At 40.3% G+C, this 21,104-nt stretch overlaps 1 protein-coding gene across 1 annotated transcript in view; it reads left to right on the top strand.

The window, feature by feature from the left end:
- Window positions 1–6,961, top strand: part of LOC117518698 (atrial natriuretic peptide receptor 2-like) — a 55,086-nt gene extending 48,125 nt beyond the window's left edge. Inside the window, exons 22-23 of the mRNA XM_034179921.1 lie at window positions 1,713–1,804; window positions 6,165–6,961. Of these exons, the coding sequence (XP_034035812.1) occupies window positions 1,713–1,804; window positions 6,165–6,275 (203 nt within the window). The 3' untranslated portion in view covers window positions 6,276–6,961. The remainder of the gene's footprint in view (window positions 1–1,712; window positions 1,805–6,164) is intronic.
- The last annotated feature ends 14,143 nt before the right edge of the window (window positions 6,962–21,104 follow it).

Raw genomic sequence — 21,104 nt, forward strand, 5'->3', positions numbered from 1 at the left:
TAAACTGTCCCCCAAAACACCATAAAGCATAAAAGCAGGAGTAGTAGTAGCATAAAAAATAAGTGAACAAACATAAACCTGCTAACTACAGTATTCACTGTTGATACTGCACTATACTACATATATACAACCCCTGGCAAAAAATTATGGAATCACCGGCCTCAGAGGATGTTCATTCAGTTGTTTAATTTTGTAGAAAAAAGCAGATCACAGACATGACACAAAACTAAAGTAATTTCAAATGGCAACTTTCTGGCTTTAAGAAACACTATAAGAAATCAAGAAAAAAAAGATTGTGGCAGTCAGTAACGGTTACTTTTTTAGACCAAGCAGAGGAAATAAATATGGACTCACTCAATTCTGAGGAAAAAATTATGGAATCACCCTGTAAATTTCCATCGCCAAAACTAACACCTGCATCAAATCAGATCTGCTCGTTGACATTGACCCTATGCCATGACACTGACCCTATGTGTCTTTTTGCAAGGAATGTTTTCACAGTTTTTGCTCTATGGCAAGATGCATTATCATCTTGAAAAATGATTTCATCATCCCCAAACATCCTTTCAATTGATGGGATAAGAAAAGTGTCGAAAATATCAACGTAAACTTGTGCATTTATTGATGATGTAATGACAGCCATCTCCCCAGTGCCTTTACCTGACATGCAGCCCCATATCATCAATGACTGTGGAAATTTACATGTTCTCTTCAGGCAGTCATCTTTATAAATCTCATTGGAACGGCACCAAACAAAAGTTCCAGCATCATCACCTTGCCCAATGCAGATTCGAGATTCATCACTGAATATAACTTTCATCTAGTCATCCACAGTCCACGATTGCTTTTCCTTAGCCCATTGTAACCTTGTTTTTTTCTGTTTAGGTGTTAATGATGGCTTTCGTTTAGCTTTTCTGTATGTAAATCCCATTTCCTTTAGGCGGTTTCTTACAGTTCTGTCACAGACGTTGACTCCAGTTTCCTTCCATTTGTTCCTCATTTGTTTTGTTGTGCATTTTCGATTTTTGAGACATATTGCTTTAAGTTTTCTGTTGTGACGCTTTGATGTCTTCCTTGGTCTACCAGTATGTTTGCCTTTAACAACCTTCCCATGTTGTTTGTATTTGGTCCAGAGTTTAGACACAGCTGACTGCGAACAACCAACATCTTTTGCAACATTGCGTGATGATTTACCCTCTTTTAAGAGTTTGATAATCCTCTGCTTTGTTTCAATTGACATCTCTCGTGTTGGAGCCATGATTCATGTCAGTCCACTTGGTGCAACAGCTCTCCAATGTGTGATCACTCCTTTTTAGATGCAGACTAACGAGCAGATCTGATTTGATGCAGGTGTTAGTTTTGGGGATGAAAATTTACAGGGTGATTCCATAATTTATTCCTCAGAATTGAGTGAGTCCATATTTATTTCCTCTGCTTGGTCTAAAAAAGTAACCGTTACTGACTGCCATAATCTTTTTTTCTTGATTTCTTATAGTGTTTCTTAAAGCCAGAAAGTTGCCATTTGAAATGACTTTAGTTTTGTGTCATGTCTGTGATCTGCTTTTTTTCTACAAAATTAAACAACTGAATGAACATCCTCCGAGGCCGGTGATTCTATAATTATTGCCAGGGGTTGTATATGTATATATATATATATATATATATATATATATATATATATATATAAATCTTTTTTTAAATAATATATTTAGCTCTCAAGATCCAGGTGAGTGGAGCTACAGCTGACCTGCTGCATACTCTCCAAGGTTACGTTCTGACCTGCAGAGGCACCCTCAATGTGAAGGTAAGAGTTCCAGACCACTGATAACACACTGATATATTGTCTTACAGCTGTTTTGGGAAGGGTTGTATTCACTGGAGTGACAAATTTAGAACTGTATGTACAGGAAAACCTTGTGGGAGTCACATTTAGGGCATTCATGGTCATGATGGTGGCTACAGTGATTGAACCATTGTTGAAGCCTGCTACTTTGTTTGTATTGGTGTTGTTACCACGTTTTGACTACACAAATAGTACTTGCAAACTGGCTTCCAAAACTCCAACTAGAGTAGTCTAGGTAGTTCGTTACAACAGCCATATGGCTTGCGGTTCAACATAATACGTGAACTTTGGATATGACATTATTTAGTATCCAACACATCATTTGACAGTCCTCATGATGTTTTTTTTAATAAAAGTTAGACTGGAGGCCACTCTGTCTTGCTACTTGCAGGTCCGGACTCTAGGCTACTTAATTAAAGCCCGCAACATCCATTGTTGTTTTCTGGCAGTAGTTACTGATAAGAAAGCAAATTCCAAAGATCGTTCCACATCAGAGGACATCTTGGTTGTTCACAAAAATGTGTCTGTTCCACTGTTAACCATCATATAAAGCTCGCCCTATATTTGGTCAATGGTTGTGATTGAACTGGTCAAATTGTGGTCAGGTAGAAAACTGTTTCAGTGAGAGAGAGGCCACACGGATCCTACAAACCAAATCAAATCTTAAAAATATCTGATTCTTATACTGTCCTGAATTATGCTGATTGTTCATTTGCAAGCTTTTACAAGTTATTTCATCACTAGATTCTCCCATGACATTTTAAGAGGCATTTATGGGGCCATTACTGTAGGTAAAGTATTTGCAAATGTGTATTTCGATCCACAAATTGTGTAACCAGGTCCACAAATGTATAAAGAAAAATCTCCGTGTGTGTAACCAGGTCCACAAATGTATAAAGAAAAATCTCTGTGTGTGTAACCAGGTCCACAAATGTATAAAGAAAAATCTCCGTGTGTGTAACCAGATCTACAAATGTGTAAAAAAAAAAAAAAAAAAAAAAAAAATCTGTGCATGTGTAACTGTGTCTGTGAAAATCGGTTCACTCGATTGGATATGTTCTTACATGTGACTTTTGCTACACTTCTGCCGCGGAAGATCCACAAATGTGTGCAGCAATTTGTACCTGTGTGGAGACTAACCACCAGGGGGCGCAAGCACCAATGATATCAGTCACCACTACTGTTTTAAGCCTGGCTGGGCCTTCAAAGAAGATCTTTGACAGCGTGTTGTCGTTTTTTTCCTTGTGAAACAGAGACCAGGAACATGAATTGATCTTCTTGCGTCTTTTAATTTTAATTGAGAGGGCCGATTTTTACACACACAGTTAAATGAGGATTGATTTTTTTTTTTTTTAACACATTTGTTGATCTGGTTACACACACACACACACACACACACAGTTTTTTTTTTTTAAACATTTGTGGATCTGGTTACACATTTTTGGATCTGGTTATACGAGGTCTGTTAGAAAAGTAACGGACCTTTTTATTTTATGCAAAAACTATATGGATTTGATTCATATGTTTTTACATCAGCCAAGCTTGAACCTTCGTGCACATGCGTGAGTTTTTTCACGCCTGTCGGTTGCGTCATTCACCTGTGGGCAGGCTTTGAGGGAGCACTGGTCCAAACTCTCGTCGTTTTTTCATTGTGAGGAAATGGCGGAATGATTTGGGCTTTGTTCCATCAGAATTTTTTCAGAAACTGTTAGAGACAGGCAGCTGGAAACCATTCGGAAAATTCAGATGGCTTTCGGTGAAAAATTTATGGGCATCACAGAGATTAAGGAGTATTACTACAGCTTTAAGGACGGCCCACAATGGCGCACGGCGCGCCGCGCTCCGAGCCGCGATCGACAGGCTGAAACAACCATTTCATTTCTAAACGGATGGCTGTGTGGATCCGGGACCATCGTGTGCAATTTCTCTGGTTATCACAAGAGCTGGACATCAGCCATTTTCCGGCAGATTTCACTTTTAACAAGAGATTTTGTCATGGAAAGCCGCGCGGAGCCTTATCGGCTTTCAGTGGCTTACCAGTCGAGTGAGTATAAGAGAAATTGTGGAGAGCTGGGCATGTCCCAACTTGTCCTTTAACACTCCAAAACGGAGGCGTTCTTTGTCTCGCTCCATCAGCAAATCCGTTGTGACGCGTGAAGCCTCCGCGCGGCTTTCCATGACAAAATCTCTTGTTAAAAGTGAAATCTGACGGAAAATGGTTGATGTCCAGCTCTTGTGATAACCAGAGAAAATGCACACGATGGTCCCGGATCCATACAGCCATCCGTTTAGAAATGAAATGGTCATTTCTGCCTGTCGATCGCGGCTTGGAGCGCGGCGCGCCCTCCGTCGCTGTGGGCCGTCCTTAAAGCGGTAGTAACACTCCTTAATCTCTGTGAAGCCCATAAAATTTTCACTGAAAGATATCTGAATTTATCGAATGGTTTCCACCTGGCTGTCTCACACGGTTCCTGAAAAAATTTTAATGCAACAAAACGGCAGTCGTTCAGGCATTCTCCTGACAATGAAAAAACGACGAGAGGGTTCAAGCTTGGCTGACGTAAAAACATATGAATCAAATCCATATTTTTTTTTGCATAAAATAAAAAGGTCTGTTACTTTTCTAACAGACTTCGTACACACACAAACACACACAAATTTTTTTTTACACGTTTGTGGATCTGGTTACAAATTTGTGGATCTGGTTACACACAAACAAATTATTTTTTACACATTTGTGGATCTGGTTACACATTTTCAAATACTTTTGCTACAATAATGGCCCCACAGGCATTCACCTTTGTGTATGTAAACATAACATAGGGAAGTCAAGATGAAAAGATGCTGCTATTAGCTTGGTTAGTGGGAAATTCCCCTTTGGCTGACCTGATAGAGTCTTGATCTCAAGTATAAGCAATCTCGTGTTTGAACCCTACCATGGCCACCATGAGGGAAACTTGAATCTGAAACTTTTTTGCCCAGGTGTATGTAAACGTATGGCGTCATTGTGTTTCTGAAGACATCCAAAAATTATAGCAGATTTGTTGCAACGAACACTCTTCTTTCATTTCTTTCTATGCTAGTATGCTGCAAAGAGTAGATTTTTAAAGCTGTTAAACATGATGGATAAGCAAAGAGGATTTGAAAGGCTGAGATTTGAAAAGGAAACTCAAAACCTTAAGAGAACAGAGGACTGGGTTTGTCGCCTCTATTATCTGTTTCTAAGATTTCTACATTGCTACCTAAGACTCCTGTTTGTTTTTTTTCCCCAGCGGACATGCCTGCAGTAACATTTGTGGTGTCTTTTAAAGACGTGGCTTTTGTGTCACAGATGTTTTGTTCGAATATTGCCAAGGAAGCCAACAAGTTTACACAGGAACACAATGAATGCTTATTTACATACTTTCACAGCCGACAGGTCTCCTTCAAAATGCCACTCGACTTCTGCATTGGGCTGTTTGTTGGTAGCCACAGCTTTATATAGTGGTGCTTAGCGCTCCTGCAGGTAATCTTGGGTAGTGCACCTATAGAACCTTCCAGATACCACAGTGGTCTCAGCTGTTGTTCTCTGCTCCACAACAAACCCAACATCCTTTACCTGAAATTCATACATGCATACACTTAGGGAATAACCCTGTTGTGTCTGATGATTTGCAGACGTTCATGCTGGTTATGTGGTCGCAAATTGAGCTTTACGGCTATTTGCAACCATTTAACAGCATGAACGTCCGCAAATCATCACACACAACAGGGTTATTCCCATTCTAATTGAGTTCCATCGTTTGCATGGTTTATTTTTCTGTAAGTAATTCGGTCGGTGAGGCTTACCGTCGAGCTGAGGCAGTGTCGCTCCAACAGCGCTCAGGGCGCGGAGTAATCATCAAACTTGAAAATCCATCAAATGTGTAACAGTAATTCTATATCAGAATCCACATCAATACCTTCCTATGATAGCTTAAATTCACCCACTTTGGCGGCAGCGGTGGTATGCGACTTTCTCTCGCTCTCAGCTAACAGCGCTAACAGCTAGCAGTGCACGCAGCAGGTGTTCTGTCGAATTGTGCGTCACTTCGCAAAATTGACAGTTCCATGTCTCGACAATATTGCGCATGCGTGCACATGCGCAGTTGTGCGGAGAACAGGAATGACATCTCATCAGAACACTGGTCAGGGTGCGGAGTAATACATCCAAATGTGAAACAGTTGAATATTTTGCCATCGTTACCCTGATATTATACGGTCTGAAATCTCACACGCTTAACCAATCAGATTTGCGGAAAAAAATGTAATTGGATATGTATTAATTTTTTTTATTCAACAGGGTAAAGGGGATATGACAACGTGGTGGCTTGAAGCAAAGAAAGATGAACACAGAGACCCACTGCTGCAAAGTTCTGAATCTACAGGACTCCCAGTACCAGTCAGCGACTAGAGAGCCATCTGGATCTGAAAATATCAAAGCACCCGTATAAATAAGAAAATGTTCTGTTCATTGTTCTCTGGTTGTGTAGAGACAATAACCAGCATTTCAACAAACAGTATTTATGGAAAAAAAAATCATACATGCACAGTTAGCATAAGACCTGTTTAGGCTCTGAGGTCCACTCATATCAACATTCATCAACAAATTCTGTAGTGTGAATTATATGGAACAGACTTGTTGAGGTGTGGGGGATCAATAACTGAAGGAAGCTGTCTTTCATCATATTTTCTAAACTCTGATTTGTGACTTTATTTGTGGGTCAGATTTTGTTCTACAGCAGTGGTTCCCAACCTTTATTCCTCGAAGACCCCTCAGTTGTATCTGATACGCCTGTCACACCTTGATGTTTTAGCCAGCGTATGCCAACCATATTAAAAACGCTGGGCATAAGTGGGCGCACGTCTAATATGTTCCAGGTAAGTTTTTTATATATAATACAATGAGCACCTCCAAAAATTTTGGGCATTCTTAAAATTTTCAATGTATGCCAGCATATGACTCATACGTTCCACACATGCGGGACATAAGTTCTAGGTAAGATATGCGGTTGTTGACACATGTTTCTTGTAATTTACTGATAAGTCAAAATAGTACGTCCATTAATGCTGTCCATTCATTGGCTGAAAGCTGCAGTCCTCATGCAAACAGACTGTTTCAAATATTATATTATTGGTTGGCTCTCACTGCGGTATTGTATCACTTCCTGTTCCGGAGCACAGCGGTGTTTTTCTGTATCTGTTAGCTGTTTAATCTGCGCAGTTAGATTGATCTAGTTATCTAGATTACGATTTGTTTCCCAGTGTAATCTTTACGTGCCTTAACTAAAGCACTCATTCTGCTGAATCACCTCTAAATTATTTACACATTATTCACTTTGCGTGTTTTTAGGAATCCGCTAGCTTAGCGTAGCTACTAGCTCTTAGCCGATTTAGCATGGCGGCTTCTCCTGTCTCTCCCGCACTTTTCTGCTCTGGGTGTGAAATGTTTAGTTATTCCTAGGCCTCCTTTAGCAGTAATGGTACTTGTAATAAGTGTAGCTTATTCGTAGCTTTGGAGGCCAGGCTGGGCGAATTGGAGACTCGGCTCCGCACCGTGGAAAATTCTACAGCTAGCCAGGCCCCTGTAGTCGGTGCGGACCAAGGTAGCTTAGCCGCCGTTAGTTACCCCCTGGCAGATCCCGAGCAGCCGGGAAAGCAGGCTGACTGGGTGACTGTGAGGAGGAAGCGTAGCCCTAAACAGAAGCCCCGTGTACACCGCCAACCCGTTCACATTTCTAACCGTTTTTCCCCACTCGACGACACACCCGCCGAGGATCAAACTCTGGTTATTGGCGACTCTGGTTTGAGAAATGTGAAGTTAGCGACACCAGCAACCATAGTCAATTGTCTTCCGGGGGCCAGAGCAGGCGACATTGAAGGAAATTTGAAACTGCTGGTTAAGGCTAAGCGTAAATTTGGTAAGATTGTAATTCACGTCGGCAGTAATGACACCCGGTTACGCCAATCGGAGGTCACTAAAATTAACATTAAATCGGTGTGTAACTTTGCAAAAACAATGTCGGACTCTGTAGTTTCTCTGGGCCCCTCCCCAATCAGACCGGGAGTGACATGTTTAGCCGCATGTTCTCCTTGAATTGCTGGCTGTCTGAGTGGTGTCCAAAAAATGAGGTGGGCTTCATAGATAATTGGCAAAGCTTCTGGGGAAAACCTGGTCTTGTTAGGAGAGACGGCATCCATCCCACTTTGGATGGAGCAGCTCTCATTTCTAGAAATCTGGCTAATTTTCTTAAATCCTCCAAACCGTGACTATCCAGGGTTGGGACCAGGAAGCAGAGTTGTAGTCTTACACACCTCTCTGCAGCTTCTCTCCCCCTGCCATCCCCTCATTACCCCATCCCCGTAGAGACGGTGCCTGCTCCCAGACTACCAATAACCAGCAAAAATCTATTTAAGCATAAAATTCAAAAAGAAAAATAATATAGCACCTTCAACTGCACCACAGACTAAAACAGTTAAATGTGGTCTATTAAACATTAGGTCTCTCTCTTCTAAGTCCCTGTTGGTAAATGATATAATAATTGATCAACATATTGATTTATTCTGCCTAACAGAAACCTGGTTACAGCAGGATGAATATGTTAGTTTAAATGAGTCAACACCCCCGAGTCACACTAACTGTCAGAATGCTCGTAGCACGGGCCGGGGCGGAGGATTAGCAGCAATCTTCCATTCCAGCTTATTAATTAATCAAAAACCCAGACAGAGCTTTAATTCATTTGAAAGCTTGTCTCTTAGTCTTGTCCATCCAAATTGGAAGTCCCAAAAACCAGTTTTATTTGTTATTATCTATCGTCCACCTGGTCGTTACTGTGAGTTTCTCTGTGAATTTTCAGACCTTTTGTCTGACTTAGTGCTTAGCTCAGATAAGATAATTATAGTGGGCGATTTTAACATCCACACAGATGCTGAGAATGACAGCCTCAACACTGCATTTAATCTATTATTAGACTCTATTGGCTTTGCTCAAAAAGTAAATGAGTCCACCCACCACTTTAATCATATCTTAGATCTTGTTCTGACTTATGGTATGGAAATAGAAGACTTAACAGTATTCCCTGAAAACTCCCTTCTGTCTGATCATTTTTTAATAACATTTACATTTACTCTGATGGACTACCCAGCAGTAGGGAATAAGTTTCATTACACTAGAAGTCTTTCAGAAAGCGCTGTAACTAGGTTTAAGGATATGATTCCTTCTTTATGTTCTCTAATGCCATATAACAACACAGTGCAGAGTAGCTACCTAAACTCTGTAAGGGAGATAGAGTATCTTGTCAATAGTTTTACATCCTCATTGAAGACAACTTTGGATGCTGTAGCTCCTCTGAAAAAGAGAGCTTTAAATCAGAAGTGTCTGACTCCATGGTATAACTCTCAAACTCGTAGCTTAAAGCAGATAACCCGTAAGTTGGAGAGGAAATGGCGTCTCACTAATTTAGAAGATCTTCACTTAGCCTGGAAAAAGAGTCTGTTGCTCTATAAAAAAAGCCCTCCGTAAAGCTAGGACATCTTTCTACTCATCACTAATTGAAGAAAATAAGAACAACCCCAGGTTTCTTTTCAGCACTGTAGCCAGGCTGACAAAGAGTCAGAGCTCTATTGAGCTGAGTATTCCATTATCTTTAACTAGTAATGAGTTCATGACTTTCTTTGCTAACAAAATTTTAACCATTAGAGAAAAAATTACTCATAACCATCCCAAAGACGTATCGTTATCTTTGGCTGCTTTCAGTGATGCCGGTATTTGGTTAGACTCTTTCTCTCCGATTGTTCTGTCTGAGTTATTTTCATTAGTTACTTCATCGAAACCATCAACATGTTTATTAGACCCCATTCCTACCAGGCTGCTCAAGGAAGCCCTACCATTATTTAATGCTTCGATCTTAAATATGATCAATCTATCTTTGTTAGTTGGCTATGTACCACAGGCTTTTAAGGTGGCAGTAATTAAACCATTACTTAAAAAGCCATCACTTGACCCAGCTATCTTAGCTAATTATAGGCCAATCTCCAACCTTCCTTTTCTCTCAAAAATTCTTGAAAGGGTAGTTGTAAAACAGCTAACTGATCATCTGCAGAGGAATGGTCTATTTGAAGAGTTTCAGTCAGGTTTTAGAATTCATCATAGTACAGAAACAGCATTAGTGAAGGTTACAAATGATCTTCTTATGGCCTCGGACAGTGGACTCATCTCTGTGCTTGTTCTGTTAGACCTCAGTGCTGCTTTTGATACTGTTGACCATAAAATTTTATTACAGAGATTAGAGCATGCCATAGGTATTAAAGGCACTGCGCTGCGGTGGTTTGAATCATATTTGTCTAATAGATTACAATTTGTTCATGTAAATGGGGAATCTTCTTCACAGACTAAAGTTAATTATGGAGTTCCACAAGGTTCTGTGCTAGGACCAATTTTATTCACTTTATATATGCTTCCCTTAGGCAGTATTATTAGACGGTATTGCTTAAATTTTCATTGTTACGCAGATGATACCCAGCTTTATCTATCCATGAAGCCAGAGGACACGCACCAATTAGCTAAACTGCAGGATTGTCTTACAGACATAAAGACATGGATGACCTCTAATTTCCTGCTTTTAAACTCAGATAAAACTGAAGTTATTGTACTTGGCCCCACAAATCTTAGAAACATGGTGTCTACCAGATCCTTACTCTGGATGGCATTACCCTGACCTCTAGTAATACTGTGAGAAATCTTGGAGTCATTTTTGATCAGGATATGTCATTCAAAGCGCATATTAAACAAATATGTAGGACTGCTTTTTTGCATTTACGCAATATCTCTAAAATCAGAAAGGTCTTGTCTCAGAGTGATGCTGAAAAACTAATTCATGCATTTATTTCCTCTAGGCTGGACTATTGTAATTCATTATTATCAGGTTGTCCTAAAAGTTCCCTAAAAAGCCTTCAGTTAATTCAAAATGCTGCAGCTAGAGTGCTGACGGGGACTAGAAGGAGAGAGCATATCTCACCCATATTGGCCTCTCTTCATTGGCTTCCTGTTAATTCTAGAATAGAATTTAAAATTCTTCTTCTTACTTATAAGGTTTTGAATAATCAGGTCCCATCTTATCTTAGGGACCTCGTAGTACCATATCACCCCAATAGAGCACTTCGCTCTCAGACTGCAGGCTTACTTGTAGTTCCTAGGGTTTGTAAGAGTAGAATGGGAGGCAGAGCCTTCAGCTTTCAGGCTCCTCTCCTGTGGAACCAGCTCCCAATTCAGATCAGGGAGACAGACACCCTCTCTACTTTTAAGATTAGGCTTAAAACTTTCCTTTTTGCTAAAGCTTATAGTTAGGGCTGGATCAGGTGACCCTTAGTTATGCTGCTATAGACTTAGACTGCTGGGGGGTTCCCATGATGCACTGAGTGTTTCTTTCTCTTTTTGCTCTGTATGCACCACTCTGCATTTAATCATTAGTGATTGATCTCTGCTCTCTTCCACAGCATGTCTTTTTCCTGGTTCTCTCCCTCAGCCCCAACCAGTCCCAGCAGAAGACTGCCCCTCCCTGAGCCTGGTTCTGCTGGAGGTTTCTTCCTGTTAAAAGGGAGTTTTTCCTTCCCACTGTAGCCAAGTGCTTGCTCACAGGGGGTCGTTTTGACCGTTGGGGTTTTACATCATTATTGTATGGCCTTGCCTTACAATATAAAGCGCCTTGGGGCAACTGTTTGTTGTGATTTGGCGCTATATAAAAAAAAAATTGATTGATTGATTGATTAAAACCATTCACACATGGAGTAAATATAAAGTCTTAATCTGACCAGTTTATTTCAGTCAGATTTATCACCACATCCTGACGAAAGCTTATTCACATAAAGTGTCCTGATTTTGGAAAATGATGTCTGAAAATACTTTAGTTCATTGTTGTGGCTGGAAACATAGCGTTTTAAAGCAAGTCCCTTGGTGGTTTTCTGCTCCAGGTGCATTTGTCAGCATGAGGATGTCGGTGTCACAGTCTGATTGGTCCCCATCTGGCGCAAGGAGAGGGATATGACGATCAGACTGCGATCGGCACTTAAAAGTTGAAGCATTGTAAGAGTCACAGCTCTTCATTCATTCACGGCAGCGTTTATCACAGCCATCAGTCAACTCATCAGCAGTCTGAATGTGATGAAAATAAATCCCATGATCCACCAAGACAAAAATATAAAACAAGAGCAATTTTCTGATGTCCGCCAATCCGGGTCGGGATCACCTCCAAAATTCAGCAGAGTCTTCCATGCCCTAGTATCTATCTGTGGTGTAAATTTTGTGAGAATCCCTGAAGTATTTTTGACGCAATCCTTCAAGGCCTATATAAAATGAAATCTTGATCCAGAATCTGGTCCTTGGTGGACATAATAAAATAAAATAATGTTGAATTGCTCCGTTTTGCAGAGACACCACCCGACAGAGTATGCACACTGGGTTATGTGCTCATCAATATTTAAGTGTTGCACCTGCCAAACCAAGGGATTCTGCCAGCAGTAGAAATGCAAACCAAGCCAGACTTAACCATTCTGACCCACACTACACCGTGCAGTACCAACCCGAACCACTTGGTGGAAACAGGACTGTCAGCATCCTGCGTCAAGGTGTGACAGCGGCATAATGTATGAGATGTGTGCCAGCGTATGCCAGCATTTTTAATACGGTCGGCATACGCAGGCTAAATCGTCAAGGCTGAGCCCTCCCTGTCCCCTCCCCACACATGCACTGTAAAAGAATAATATGATTTATTTGGGCAAAAATTAGTTGCCCAAAAATAAGTTTGCCACACTTTTATCTTTGCCAAAGAAAAACAATGGTCTTTTTAACTCCTTTTTGTTATCCAGTAAAGTTAATATGGCTTTAAGTGACATGTGCTCTTCTAATTTTTTACTACTTTAGAGCAGGAAAACCCTTGCATCTCCTCACCAATGATCTTTGGTGACCCTCTGGTGGTCTCAGGCCCTAGGTTGGGAACCAGGGTTCTACAGCACATCATGGCTGCTAGGCAACCTGAAGCACTTTTCTGTTTGATTGCAGGTTTTGTGACAAACACTGTCTAAATATATCGTAATACTTCTGAAGAAACAAATGATCAAAGAGATTATAAGATGACAGGAGTTAGTTTGGGAACATCATTGTTGAAGGTTAGGAGGATTAGTAATATGCAGTGTAATTTAACTCTTGTGTTCTCTTAACATTAAATGCTGGTATAAAGTGTTTTCACTTTTCACATGGTTATTATTAATTCTTCAAATGTCAGTATGAATATAGAAAATATAGCTCGGGTGTGGAAGCATGCACTGAAACCGTGCATCGCCACATTCACCACATTCACCACATTCACCACATCCACCACATTCACCAAACCATGGAACCTGAATGGCAACCATCTAGGCAGACAATCAGTCCATCCCCCATCTTGATGGCATGCATTTGTCTGCAGCCAGATGAAACATGAGCTTCCCCTTGGCCATCCTGAAATCTGAGGTGCCATGTGCTGGATCATGCACAGAGAAATGTGCCACATGGGCAAAGTGTGGTAGTTGCTGCTCCCTCACAATGCAAGTCATACTTTTAGATAGATAAAAACAATAGGCCTGCTTACTACTTAAAGATAAAGAAAATAAAGATAAAGATCAACTTTATTTATTCCAAAGGAAATTATTTTTGCCAGAGTACATAACTCTGAATAACTAGAATATGATATTGAAGTATTAGTATAAGTCCTGTAAGTGATATTTTACCAGTATACTCATAGACAGTTAGGGGTCACTCACAGACCATCAGTGGTCCTTGGATCAGTCTTTGAGAAAGACGGTTGTAGTATCGTCATGGACTGTGTCAAAGAGAATGTAGCATCAAGAGGTGACACTCAATAGAATGCCCCATAGCAACAGATTCCACTCTTGTGCCTAAAAGTCTCGTGAATATATTATCTAGGTTTTTAGATGTTATTGTGTTTGTTTTATGTAAATACGTGGGAATCTCAAGAGATTAAACTATTGTTTACAATGGAAATTTTAGTGAGCCACAATCTCATCTTGTTCTTATCATTGTGGGGGAAAATTAAGTTTGCTCTCTTTACTCCCTGCTTATTGTCCTTTACAACACTGTTGATGTTGTTGTTTGTTTCAGAGTAATACATATATAAGATGCGTGAAATTTGGTTTGGGTTTCTAAAGTTTCACGCAGGTTGAAGAGAGCAGACAAAGAATATTTAGAATATTTGTCTTACCAAGTGTTCAGGGTCTCATGCATGCAATCTCTTATAAATATTATGGAAGGCATAAAAAATTACATTTGGGTAGTATAATGTCTATTTGCAATTGTTGTCATGTGGTTTCTCCATGTTGTTTTGACTGTAGTGCCTTTCTGGTGTGCAAGGGATTATGGGATATGTCAATAGGGCGAATGGCTTTGTTTTAACCCCAATAATGACCCATCAAGACAAAAAAAGTATGTTAAATTACAGCAGTCCAAGATGGCGGCAGCGCTTCGACAGCGCCGCTAGTGGCTATTATCTAAAATGCGTTGGCGTGTCCTCTTTTTGTGCTGTGTTCTCTTTGACTGTATGAATCTACTGTGCAGAATGAATGCTCTTATTTTAACAGCAGGAAGTCACTTATAAGAACCAACCAATCATGTAGCGGTGCTTGGTTGCTTGACAACGAGCTGACCAATCGATGAGCAGTTTCGTGTGTGTGTGTGTGTGTGTGTGTGTGTGTGTGTGTGTGTGTGTGTGTGTGTGTGTGTGTGTGTGTGTGTGTGTTTGTGTGGACACCATGAGCTCAAGAGCTGCCAGCTGCTACCAGCGTGAAGCGAAAGACATTTGAGCATCTATGTTATATTAGCCAAGTGGCCTCTGTGCGTGCGTGTGTGCGTGTGTATGGCTTCAATCATGCAAAAACTGGGGAGAGCTGACATTTGCGGTTTGGTCTGCTTATGTGTTTTGGGTGAAGGATGAATGCTGCGAAAACAGAAAGTTGAAAGGGCAAACATTTTTGAAGAAATTAGCAATATTAGCTAACCAGTAAACAATGAACATTGTCCTGCAATGCATGGGGTTTTGAGGTTTTAAATGATGCTAACTACTTTCTGGACTCACACGCCATTCCAGCAGGGGGCAGTAAGTCATCTTTATATTAAAACCGTGAGTGTGGTGAGTGATTTTATTTAATAAGTTCAATGTAAGTACATAATAAATAAAACAGTCAGATTGTGTAGAGACTTTTAAGTCCAGACTAAAGACACTTATTTCAGTCTGGTCTGCTTGAGGTTTCTTCATCAAATCATCAAAGGGAGTTTTTTCCTTACTAGTCACCTGTGTGCTTGCTCTGGGGGTTGGTAAGGTTTGACCTTATTTGTGTGAAGCGCCTTGAGGCGCTATATAAATTAAATAATATAATTGTAAATATGTTAAAAATACATGAATGACACAAGAAAGTGAAAACATATTTCCATTGTCCATTTAAAAATCACATGACAAAATAGAAATAATAAATAAAATAATAATAATAATAGGATTAATGCTAATTGTGTGTACAGTGAGGCAAAAAAAGTATTTGATACACTGTCGATTTTGCAAGTTTTCCCACCTATACAAAGAATGGAGAGGTCTGTAATTTTTATCGTAGGTACACTTCAACTGTGACAGAATCTAAAAACAAAATCCAGAAAATCACATTGTATGATTTTTAAATAATTAATTTGCATTTTATTGCATGAAATAAGTATTTGAACACTTACCAACCAGCAAGAATTCTGGCTCTCACATACCTTTTAGTTTTTCTTTAAGAAACCCTCTTGTTCGCACTCTTTGCCTGTATTAACTGCACCTGTTTGAACTCGTTACCTGTATAAAAGACACCTGACCACACACTCAGTCACACTCCACACGAGCCTCGAGTGTTCTCGGTCCCACTGTGAAGGGGTTTGCCAGGAGAGATCTTGGTATAAGGATGTTTCAAAAGAAACAAACCCCAGCTAAAACCTCCACAAAGCACCTAGGCACCAGGGCGTATGAAGAAAATGGTGCAACTTCTCCCAGTGCTGTGGGGAGACATCTCTTCTCTAGCAGCACTCAGCTGGGTCATCCACCAGATCAGTGGTGTCACCCACCAGATAGTTCTGATCCTGGACCCCAGCAACAACACCATCAAAGGGCTAAAAGAATCCAGTGAAACTGCATCATTGTAAATTGGTCCATTGGGGAGAAGAAAAAGATCTCTCACTGCTTTGCTTACTCAAACATGAGAAGTGGGGCAGGAGATCGAAGGCAGTATTTGAGGAGAGGAAAGGTCACCATCTTGAAGAGAGCCCTCGGATACAAAGCCAGTAATGTTAAGGGTGCAGCTTTAGACCCCGGGTCTGGGGCCCACTGCACTCTTGTAGAAGGAAATTCAAGGCAAATGAAAAAAAAAGACAACCTGTCCACCATGGCCAAGACCAAAGAGTTGTCTAAGGACACCAGGGACAAAACTGTAGACCTGCACAAGGCTGGGATGGACTACAGGACAACAGGCAAGCAGCTTGGTGAGAAGACAAAAACTGATGGTGCAGTTATTAGAAAATGGAAAAAACACAAGATGACTGTCAATTTTCCTCGGTCTGGGGCTCCATGCATGATCTCGTCTTTTGGGGTAAGGATGATTCTGAGAAAGGTCAGGAATCAGCCCAGAACTACATGGGAGGACCTGGTCAATGACCCGAAGAGAGCTGGTACCACAGTCACAAAGATTACATTAATACACTACACCATCATGGTTTAAAATCCTGCAGGGCATGCAAAGTCCCCCTGCTCAAGCCAGCACATGCCCAGGCCCATTGAAGTTCAACAGTGACCATCTGCATGATCCAGAGGAGGCATGGGAGAAGCTCCTGTGATCAGATGAGACCAAAATAGAGATTTTTGGAATCAACGCCACTTGCCATGTTTGGAGGATGAGAACAACCCCAAGAACACTGTCCCAACCGTGACACATGGAGGTGGAAACATCATTTATGGGGGTGCTTTTCTGCAAAGGGGACAGGACGACTGCATCGTATTGAAGGGAGGATGGATGGGGTCATGTATTGTGAGATTTTGGCAAACAATCTCCTTCCCTCAGTAAGAGCATTGAAGATGGGTCATGGCTGGGTCTTCCAGCATGACAATGACCCCAAACACACAGCCAGGGCAACTAAGGAGTGGCTCCATAAGAAGCATTTCAAGGTCCTGGAGTGGCCTGGCCAGTCTCCAGACCTTAACTCAATAGAAAATCTTTGGAGTGAGCTGAAACTCCAAACCTGGAAGATCTGGAGAAGATCTGTATGGAGGAGTGGACCAAATCCCTGCTGCAGTGTGTGCAAAGTTGGAGAAGAACTACAGGAAAGGTCTGACCTCTGTAATTGCAAACAAAGGTTTCTGTGCCACATATTAAGGTCTGTTTGTCTGTTGTATCAAATTCTTATTTCATGCAATAAAATGCAAATTAATTATTTAAAAATCATACAATGTGATTTTCTGATTTTTTTTTTTTTCTTTTTTTAGATTCTGTTTCTCACAGTTGAAGTGCTTCGGCACCAGTTTGTTGGGGGTTTCCCCGATTTTCCCGGTTTAATGTGTAGTTTGTAGGGAGCGAAATCAGAAGATTCTCAAAAACTGACATGAAACGGACTTCTATTTTAGATGATGTATTGAAAGATGCCTTCATTAAACAGAAAATTGATAAAACAGCTTGCAAGCTGAACACACAGCGCTCTGCCTGCTTTTTCCGCTTCCCCTTAGCTCCACACCCTGTGTGGGCGGGCCGTTGCCCTTAGTGTGGATCAGTAAAGTTATGTAATTGGTTGAAAAATGTTGCATTTGACATTCAAGTGTGGTGACTGCTCACGCTGTGTATAAACGATATGTGTAAAAGTAAAACTGTGTTTTGTCTGTGTAGCGTGGTAAGCAAAAGAACACTATGCATCATATAAATATAGAGATATAAAGTTATCAAATCGACCGAGAACACAGCCATGATGATACATACTGCCCAACAACTCCCCCTGTTGAGGTGACCTTAAGTCACGTCACCTAAGACAAAAGTGAAGTGCGAAACAATAAAAAAAACAATAGAAAAACAAAAATACCCAAAAACCAAGAAATCTACCAAAAATAACAAAAACGCCTGAGAGTACATGAGCCTGTGTGGATCCAAAAGGAGTACCCCGTGTGTTTCTAATGTGTAGTTCGCTCCCCACAAACTACACATTAACCGTGAAAATCTGGGAAACCCAATAACAGTACTTATGATAAAAATGACAAACCTCTCCATTCTTTGTAGGTGGAAAAACTTGCAAAACCAACAATGGATCAAATACTTATTTGCCTCACTGTATATGATAACAAGAACCTAACAATTTAAAAATATATTCAGACAGTAAATTAACATTAAAAATGGCATAATTAACAAATAAAAGGGTTGAGTTCCTCTTCTAAAACCCTAACCCTAAGGTTCTGAAAACATTCTGGACTCACATACCATTCCAAATCATTATGCAAGCTTAGCTTAATTTATTACCACCCTTAAAATCTGTCATCTGACTCCTGATGGGTCGAGTGGATTCATCTGGAGTCGTTCCAAAGGTGACTATTTATTCTGTTCATACTGTGACGGCTTGGTAATACAGTTGCGACAGTAGTCCTTCATTTGTGTTACTGTGATAGGTGTATTATGAATTGCTTTTCGGGGCGCCACCGCAAGTTGGCGCACGAACAGCAGCATCAGCTGAGACCGCATCACATTCCCACTTATTCTCTGTGTGTGGCATCATGGGTCCTAAGTGAGTGCAAAGAAAAGTGGAGAAAAGAAGAAAAGAATAGTGTCTATTGAACTGAAACAGGAGATAATAGAAAAACATGAGCGTGGTGTGCAGGTTATCAAACTGTCAAAACAGTACGACCGCAGTACATCGACAATTTGCACCATCCTGAAGCAAAAAATGCAATTAAGAGTTCAACACTGGCCAAAGGAACTACAATTCTTTTGAAACTAAGGATCTACAGCTTAAGTTTAGGTTATAAGTTTACAGTGTGTGCATTTGTCTGTTTGCAAGGTAAGAACACTTACCGAATTAAACTCATATGTTAAGGTTCCACTGTACTTCCTTTGCGCGTCCTGAACAGGATGCACGGGTGGGGGGAGCTCATAGGGGGCACAATCGGGATGTGCCAGTGTCCCGTCAAGATGAGGTGCGTCGCGCTACTGTGCATGTGGAGATGATGTAACTTGCTCGACGTGCAACTACGCATGCTCATTTAGTTTTTTTTTTTTTGTTTTTTTCCGTCAAAGTTTTTTTTTAATTAATTGTATTCAGTGTATTTATAGCATAGTAAGTAAAACATTTTCTATATCTTACTTTAGGAGCATAAATGTATGTATATGTATATTTTGCCTGTTGAAATAAGCTAACTCCAGGTTAAAAATACTTATCGTTTTATAGTGAGTAGATTTTATACATTACTATGTTCGGACGAACAATTTATACATTCACTTGCCCATCAAAATAAGCGAACTTGGTCAAGTAATTTTTTCAGTGCACACATATGCAGTTACGCGAGGAACCTCATCTCAACAGACTTATCTGTCGAGCTAAGGTGCGACGCACCTCATCTCAACAGCACACCTGCAGGATTTGGCGTGCCTGATCCATTTCGAGGTTCCCTCAAACGTTTATCAGAATGCTCCGAGTGCAGTCAGATTGCGATATAACTGCCCTTTACCCTTTCTTTTAAATTTTCCCCAGTTCGAATGCAGCTTGACAGTGGTGTGCATGTTCTCTACATTTGTGCTGGCTGCGCGAATGTGCCCGACTTTGTGTTGTACCACATGAATGTTGTACGATGGCTTTAAATACAGCTCGACTTTGCACGAATGTCGTTCAGTGCCCATTCATACGACATTCATGTTTGTGTTTTAATGTCTTCAGCCACTGTCTTTGTTTGTCAAATTAAAACCACCTGCTTACAGCAGCTGTGTGTGTGTGTGTGTGTGTGTGTGTGTGTGTGTGTGTGTGTGTGTGTGTGTGTGTGTGTGTGTGTGTGTGTGTGTGTGTGCGCGTGTGCATGCGTGCAACTTTGATCACAGAGAAACTGTGGACAGCTGACATTTGGCATTTGGTATACTTATGTATTTTGGGTCAAGGATGAACGCTGCCAGAACGGAACAATGGATGTTGCTAACTACTTTCTGGACTCACATGCCATTCCAGCAGGGGGCGGTAAGTCACCTTTATATTAAAAGCATGAGTGTGGTGAGCGATTTTAAGTTCAATGTAAGTACATAATATAATAAATATAAATATGTTTAAAATACATGGATGACACAAGAAATTGAAAACGCTTATTTTCATTGTGGTCTATTTAAAAATCAAATGACAAAATAGTAGAAATAAAATAATAATAACAATAGTGTATATGATAACAAGAACCTAAACAATTAATGAATGTATTAAGACAGTAAATTTAAATAAAAAAAAATTACATAATTAACATGAAATAAAAGGGTTGAATTCTTCTAAAAATTGTGGCAGTCTAGGGCAACCTCTGCTTAATTTATTCCCACCCTTACCACAAAAATCTCACCTACAGTATTTTATATACTTTACCCAGTCTAGAGCCTGTAGATCCCCATGGGCAACATGCTAGTTTAATGTATAATTTACATTATATCAAACAAACATGTCCCAATCACGTGCAGACTAGCACACACTATCCCCTGACAAAGTTTGATCTGGATCTGATTCAGAATGTGAATTTTGTGGACACTGGGATTTAATATTAAAAAGCCCATTTGGATTTAACTACACCACCAAAATTGGAGGTTCAATTTTTATCCCTGTTTGTCTATCTTCCAGTAATCAGTTGGAAACCAAGTGCCAAAAAGTAATGGCAAATTGTGCATAGCAAAGATAACCAATGTTCTGTGAAAATTATCTGTTTTAATGATCTGTTATAATTATTTACCTATTATCAACCCCAACCAAAAAAAAAAAAAAAAAAGTTGACTCAAGTGCCTGAACTAAATATATCCTCCTGACATTTGACCATGTCTAATTTAGCTTATGAAAAGTCACTTCTAACAGGACTTTAACCTTGAATTTTTTTTCTTTCCAAGGCAAATTTTTTGTGGAATTGGAAACTAGTGTTGGTGGAGGTTTGTGCTCTATGAGCATAATTTGGTTGGGGCAACACTCTTGCCT

Source organism: Thalassophryne amazonica, chromosome 10 (genome assembly GCF_902500255.1).
Source record: "Thalassophryne amazonica chromosome 10, fThaAma1.1, whole genome shotgun sequence".
NCBI classification, from domain to species: Eukaryota; Metazoa; Chordata; class Actinopteri; order Batrachoidiformes; family Batrachoididae; genus Thalassophryne; species Thalassophryne amazonica.